A 7,064-nucleotide genomic window follows, 5' to 3' on the forward strand; every position below is an offset into this window, starting at 1 on the left:
CCCAGAAGTCTAGAACAGAGGTCTGTGTGCTCAAACGAATGGGTCAAAATGGGGAAACAGCTAAGCCAGACCAGGGAGCTGCTAGGAGCCTTCTCGATAAGGCCAGGGGTCTGGAGTGGGTCCTACACTTGCTGGCCTCAGCATCTACACAGGAGCAACACTCTCTCTCCCTAACAGGTTCCATGTGACAACCGACTTCCCACAACGGATGATGGGCCTGTAAGAGGCCTGTGGCTTTGCCCCAGCTCAGTGTCAAATAGACCCGGGTGATCAGGTTTGTCCACAATATCTATTTGTTCTAAAATCTCCTGAAATCACTTTTTACCAACTCCGAACATTTCGTGGTTTCCAGGGAAGGGGGCATGGGTGTCTCGGAGAGAGATTTGATGCTTCAAGATTTCAAAAAAAGAGAAAAAAATTGAACGGTCCATCCCAGTAGCAACATGGAGGCAAAATAGATGTGCTATATTCCAGTTGAAGTGTGATGGGGAAACTGCCTTTCATCTCACCCCAGCTTGGGGTGGGGTAAGATTTCAACTGGACACCTGTAGCGGCCCAATTGCAAAGGAAGATTGTGTGTGTGCGTGTGTGTGTGTGTGTGTGTGTGCACGCCGATGGGGGGCAGATGGTGTGCAGTTTAGCAGATCCTTCACTGGCCAAATGTGAGCCAGGAGCTCAGAGTTCTGATTTGGGCTCCTCCTCAACCTTGGACAAGGGAGGGGACCTTGAACAGATCACCATCCTGCCCTGCAAATGTTTTAGCAGCTTTAAAGCTATCTCAGGCTCAGGCTTCCAGCCCTAACTTCTGTGATCTGTCTATCCTTTTCTCTAGACACTACAAACCTGCCGCGTCCCCCTACTCCACCCCCAAGCAAGGGGCAGTTTGCGCTGGAATTGCCTCTCTAGTACCAGCTGTGGCTAGACTGACCCTGTCCCGCACCACTGTCTTCTCCACCCAACCCTGCTTAAGCTGGAGCTACGGAAGGCTGGTGCGCACACTCCTCGCGTCCTGACTCCAGCTGGGGGAGCCATCTGCCCGACAGACCTGACAGATTCTATGGCCGCCTCAACTCTCAGGCCACACTCAGCGTTGCGGATCGCCCGATCAGTGGTGGTTAGCGAGGCCTACGAGACCTCTGAACTGGTGGAACCCGTAAGCCCCGGCTCTGATCTCTGCAGCAAGGTGGCTCTGAGGTTGCAGCATGTCCCCCCAAAACTCTAGTCCCCCACCCCCAGCTGCTGGGACCTTCAGTGTCCCGGGGCTAAGGTCCGGGTCGGAGATGCCAGACCCTAACGACCGCATCGCCCCAGCAAGCCAAGCGGCCTTTACAAACCATAGTAAACATTTTATTTACAAGTCTGTGGCATCCTAAGTGCATCGTCTTTCCGCCACGACCCCTAATGCGGGGAGGACTGTTTAGTCCAACGCTTCACTGTGCGAGCTGCTTGTATCCAGGCAGAAGTGCTCGGCCGGCGCTGGGAGCCTGGCGAGAGGCACTGCGACTCCCCTCGGCGCTGGGCGGGGTGGGCTGCACCGGCCGGGGCAGCGATGCGCAAGCTGGGACTCCCGCCGCTGGGTCTCCGGCCCTGGCCCCGCCGCCGCTGGAACGTAGGCACAGAATCCAGCCCACACTGGAAGGCTGGGAGCCTGCACGCAGGGCCCCGCGTCTCCTCCAACCTCGTCCAGTCTAGAGGCCGCCGAGCGGCGCCGGGGCGGGCTCGGGGCTTTTGGGGTCGCTGCCAAGGGCTGGCTGGAGCGCAGGGAGCAGCTCTGAGGCGCCGCTGCCGCTGCCGCTGCTGTGGCCGACGGAGCTCCCGGCGCCGCCGGTGCTGCCGCTACTGAGGACGCCGAAGTTAAAACCGCCGCCGCCGCCGCCGCCGCTCCCGCCACTGCCTCCGCTGCTGGCAGCGAGGAGGGCGCCGGCGGCCGAGGCCTTGATGACCGTCGTTTGGTGCAGAGACCGCTCGGCCCCCTCAGTCCGCTCCGTGTCGCTGGGAGTCATGTCCAGAGACTCGGAGTCACTACTCTCGCTCTCAGCCTCGCCCTCCGAGCGGCTGGGGCTCAGCTCCGGCTCGCCGTCGCCAGCCGGGGCTCCGCCCGAAGGTTTCTCGCCAGCCTCCTTGTCTTTGTCCTTCTGGGCCTGGGCCTCCTTGGAGTGTCGCCACTTCATCCGCCGGTTCTGGAACCACACCTTCACCTGCGCCGCGCCGCACCGGGACACAAGAAGGGACAGGGAGGTGAGACACACGCTCGCTCCTACTGGACTTGCGCGCACCCCGGAGCACTCCCAAAGGCGGGAAAGCGTCGCTAGGTGTCCCCAGCACCTCTACCACAGGCCAGCTACTGCTCTAGAAGCAGGGACCGAGAGGCAGCCCAGAGAAACCACGAGGATCACGAGAGATCCTCGCCTAGGGAAGCAACTAGGACTGTTTCTCAAAATGTGGCCCTCCGACCGCTAGCCTGGAGTGACCTGGATGCCCGTTGGAAAGGCAGATCCCTGCACCTTGCCCTCAAACTAGGGAGGATCAATGCTCTAAATAGGTGCTTCTTAACCCCACTTGAGCCAGGAACCCCCCTCCCACGAATCTGATTACAATTATGGACCCCTGACCCAGAAAAATGCACATATACCCAAGATTTTGCACACAGTTTCAAGGGTTTGGTGACCCAATGTCAAGAATCCCTGCTAAGGTGGGCCCCTCCTCTATTGCCACTACCCAAGGCAAGTCCCTACAAAAACAATTCTTTTTAAGGAGCAACCGTGGAAAACAAAGGGGGAAGGGGGTTCAAAGAGTTAATCCCAGTGGGCTGGGGCACCAATGGACCTTCTATAAAAGAGTATTTCCTTGGCATGTGTGTACTCAGAAGCTGATAAGGACCCTGCCCCTGCCCGGGATAGACTAATCCTTCTGTGGGCTTAGAGAACACTGGAATTAAACCTGTGCAAAGTGGAGGAAGGGGGTAGGGATGGGGCGGAGATTCTTTATAAATATACAATCCCCTGGGGGTCCCAATGCGTTCACACAAGTTCCAGCTTCCCTTTTAAAAATAACATCCACAGCTGGTGGAAAACGGCTGGGCTCTTCCAGTGTGTGTGCTGGGGAGGGGAGTTGTGTGCTGGAAGACAGAAGCACCAGGAAGCAAGGGCCATGGTGAAGTGTTCGAGAACGGGGACTCTTCTTTTTTCAAAACTTAAAAAAAAAAAAAAAAAAAAAAACAGGTCTTGAACTTGAGCAAAGAAAAAATATTGAATTCAGGCAAAATAGATTTGCTATTTGAAGATTTGTCTTGGAAAAAAAAAAACTCAACTAGGCAGAACCTGGTGAAATGCTCTTGGGCGTTCTAAGAAAATCTCTTTTTCTTTCTCTTCCTCACTTCCCCCTCCCATTATGCCGTTAGAAAATCGGACTGACTGTGGCCGCTCCAAGTGGACTTCTTGCCCTACTGGGGCTAAGTAATTCCGTTTGAAATAATGTTTTCACTTCCTCACAACTGGGGATTTCACAATCCAGCAGCAGCAGCAGGAGGATGAGGGAGGGAGGGCCGGAGGGGGGAAGAAACAACAACAATCTCTTGACTTTGGATTTTTATCTCTTCTGAAATAAACTGCCTCCTACAGCAAATTGTGCTACAGTCGAGTATATAATTATTATCTCCTGCTGCCTATTTGCTTTCTCGGTAACATGCTTTCGCTGGTTGGCCAAAATAAACACGCAGCGCTTGTTGACAAACCTCTTTGGGGATGGGCTATTCTTTCTGTCCTTGTCCCCCACCCCCTTCCTCTCTCCTGTCTCAAATTGAGAAGTCCGCCTAGTCTCCTGAAATTCGAGACCTAGTGTTTCCACTGCAGAAGGAGAGTCAGCCGGCGGAGGGGGCCTTGGGGCTAGGCCGCGAGCTGCTGCCCGTCCAGGGGGCTGTGCGTCGGGGCCAGAGCTGGCTTACCTGGGCGTCGGTGAGACCCAGCATCGCGGCCAGCTGCTTTCGGTCTGGCTTGGTCACGTACTTCTGAATCTCAAACCTTTTCTCCAGACCTTTCCTCTGCAGGTTGGAGAAGACCGCCCGCGACCACGAGCGCTTTCTCTTGTACGTCTGCGGCATGGTGTCCTTTGTGAGCACAGCGTAGGGACCTGTCACCATGCGGGAGCAAGAGAGAGACAGGAGGACCCGGTTAGTGCCCTGTCTGCGGCCTGCATGCCTGGGGCTCACCGTGATGCTTAAACTTGTTTTATGTTAACAGTCGGCTCTGAGAGCCCTTCACGCAGACACGGAATGGCCTCTCTAAAGAGGAAATGTACGGCTCTTAAGACCATAGGCCGAAGGCCTAACACGAGTGTGGAGTGGAGAAGCCCGGCGTTTCACCGATTAATTCCAAAGTAAAGACGTAAACCGAATGCATGGCCATCAGGCATGCTAAGAGCAGGCGAAAATGCGCCCCGGCCTAAAGGATCTAAAGATGACTCGATTCTCCATTGTGTGTGTGTGTGTGTGTGTGTGTGTGTGTATACTCGCATCCATGCCCATCCGTGCAGACAGAACCTTCGGCAAATGTTTGAGGTCATTCCAAAATGAGTGTATGTTAATAACACCACCACTGGCTGCATTTTCAGAGCACCCTCTCGGGCGAAAAGACTAAGGAAAACCCCCCAGCCCACCCGCTCGCGCACACTTTCTTCCCTACCCAGGCTCCCCACCCCTTAACCCCGGGAGCCGACCGAAGAGTGAGCTAGCTCACTGAGAAATCTTTCGGTTTCTCTCCGGACGTGGTAGCCTCCCGCATCAACTCCGGGATTGCTACACCTCGGTGGCCACGTGATCCTCCAGTCCTAAGTGTTCTGGCAGTCGACCTGCCCGTTAGGCCGGCGCTCAGGAGGGTTTCCGCACCTGGAAAGGTGTCTTGAAACTGATGCTGAACTGAATTTCTCGGGTTCGAGCTTAAGGGACTCAGGATGGCAGAAGCCTCGTTGATGGGATCTAGAGACGTGAAGAACTGGCCAGTGGAGGGCTGCAGAGCGGGGAGGTGCATCCCCGCGGGCCGCCCGCCGGTTAGCAGCGATGTGAGATCTGGGGACGAGGGAAAAGAAGAGCTGTTACCCCTCCAGCAAACCCACACTCACACTCTCTAGGACTTGTTCGTCTCCTCCCCTACCCCTCCGTTCCGTTTTCCTGAAGGGAAGTGATGAGAGACCTCTGTCTCCGTGCCACCGAGACGCCTCTCTCCTGACAGTGGCCCAGGGGCACTGCACGAACTGTTCCTGTGTGTCCCACAGGTCCACGTCCACGCATACAGCTAGGAAGGACTTCAGGTAAAGAGGCCTAAACGAAGTCACTTTCAGGTCCCTTCCAAGAATTCCACAGACCTAAACTGTCCCTCCAAAGGATCCCTCATCCTGCTCTCTCCTCTTGGGAGTTTAGAGGCAATATTGTTCATCTATATTCCTTGGGTGGAATTTCACTAGAAATCAGACCAATGGACGGGAAACTGTTCCCCAAAAGGGCTTTTCCTGCCAAATAATGTAGTTCTCTTTGTAGATACGTGATTAAAGAGACAGAGAGATGATAGTCATTTTAGCAAATATTATTTACACCGACGGTTTTTATGAATACTGATTCTGTGGCTTGTGTTTTTAAAGCATCTCTGGATTCTTCTTCCTCTTTTTTTTTAATGTAAAGCAGGTGAGTTTAAACCTAATGTTTCACAGTCTCCTTACAACTCATTTTCTTCTCCCTCATTTTACCGATTTGTCCTTAATTGTAAAAACACTCAAAGGAATCCCAAATGGCCCAGAGATCGGGGAGTGCGTCAGTGCCCTGTTCAGAGGCCTACAGCCTCTCGCCCAAGACTTACCTCTCAGTGTGTTGCCTTCCTTGACTTTTGGGTCAAATTCTGCAGACAAAATGCGGTCAATTCCAAATTTGAGGTCCTTGCTGGAGGGGGCCGGGGCGGAAGCGCTATGGTGGGGGTTCGGGACCAGCCGCGACCCGGAGGCCTGGGGCTGCAAGCCTCCAGCCCGGGGTGGAGGCGGAGGCTGCTGCTGCTGCGGTTGCTGCTGCTGCGGTGGCTGTTGTGGGTGATGGTGGTGGTAGGCGGCTGAGAGTGGGGACAGCCGCGGAGGGAAGCCAGCCGGGACTTCGGAGGGCGCCACCACCGGGGTGGGTCGAAGCGGGGATCTGGTGGCAGCTTGGAAAGAGGCGTGCGGGTGAGCCGATCCCAAGTGCGCGGTGAGGGCAGCGGCCGAGGCCCCCGCCAGACCCTCCGGAGCCGCCCCCGTCTCCCCAACGCCGGCGTGCAGGATGTCCGCGATGCAGAAGGAGGGTTTCTTGACGGCGGCGGGGTCCAGGGGGAAGGAGCAGCCGCCCGGGCCGGCGGAGGAACAGTAGGCGGCCGACCAGAGGCTGAAGTTGGACGCGTAGAAGGGAGCCAGCCCGGCGGCGAACATTCTGGCGGGGTGCACGGAGCTGCCGCCGCGGCCTGGCCGGGCCCGGTGGGTAGGGAGGGGCGCGGGGAGGGGCGCGCTAAGTCCAGGAGGAGGCGGCAGCGCAGCCGGGGACGATCCGCTTACTCTTCTCCGTCCGAACTGAAGGGAGGCCAGGGAGCCCTAGCGCCACCGAGGGAGGAGGCGAGGGCCGGATCCCGGCCGCTCACGGCCTCAGCCCCTGGCCTCACTTTAAAGGCGGTGCGGCGCCCGCGCTCCCCGCAGACTGTAGGCGAGCGAGGGGCGCTGGAGCCGCTAGGCGGGCGGGGGCCGCGGCTCCACAAACGCCAGGGAAACCGGGGAGACAGGAGCCGGGCACCGAAAGAAACACTCAAACAGCTAAGCTTTAACAGCTAAATTTAAAACAATAACAATAAGAGTCCGTTAGTTTAAAAAGAAAAAAAATGTAATAAGAAGAAAAAAAAAAACTCCTCTCTAAAAACTCCCAAAGTTTTGGCAGGAGCTTTCGAGTCAGATCCAGGGTAGGACCTCGATCCGAGCGCTCATTGGCCATCCTGGTGACCAATGGGAGCGGGAAGTGGAGGGGAACTGGGAAAGAGGGCGTGGCCCGCCCCTTCGGCCACGCCCCG

The 7,064-nt window shown here is 56.3% G+C and overlaps 1 protein-coding gene across 1 annotated transcript; it reads right to left on the reverse strand.

The window, feature by feature from the left end:
• Positions 1-1,374: 1,374 nt before the first annotated feature.
• On the reverse strand, positions 1,375-6,852 carry HLX (H2.0 like homeobox). Its single transcript, XM_060088650.1, has 4 exons — positions 5,847-6,852; positions 4,883-5,062; positions 3,944-4,128; positions 1,375-2,198 (listed from the first exon to the last, which is right to left on the reverse strand). Exons 1-4 carry the CDS (start codon positions 6,436-6,438, stop codon positions 1,689-1,691), a joined length of 1,467 nt encoding a protein of 488 aa, XP_059944633.1. The 5' UTR covers positions 6,439-6,852; the 3' UTR covers positions 1,375-1,688.
• Between the last annotated feature and the right edge of the window lie 212 nt (positions 6,853-7,064).

The sequence above is a fragment of the Mesoplodon densirostris genome, chromosome 2 (assembly GCF_025265405.1).
Source record: "Mesoplodon densirostris isolate mMesDen1 chromosome 2, mMesDen1 primary haplotype, whole genome shotgun sequence".
In the NCBI taxonomy this organism is placed as follows: Eukaryota; Metazoa; Chordata; class Mammalia; order Artiodactyla; family Ziphiidae; genus Mesoplodon; species Mesoplodon densirostris.

Bases quoted from the DNA above. Each gene is read 5' to 3' on its own strand.
- HLX (XM_060088650.1), bottom strand. From the start codon at position 6,438: ATGTTCGCCGCCGGGCTGGCTCCCTTCTACGCGTCCAACTTCAGCCTC. The intron at 5,063-5,846 runs GTAAGTCTTGGG...CCTCGTCCCCAG, and splicing joins GGAAGGCAACACACTGAGAG to ATCTCACATCGCTGCTAACC. The intron at 2,199-3,943 runs GTAAGCCAGCTC...GGCGCGGCGCAG, and splicing joins TGGGTCTCACCGACGCCCAG to GTGAAGGTGTGGTTCCAGAA.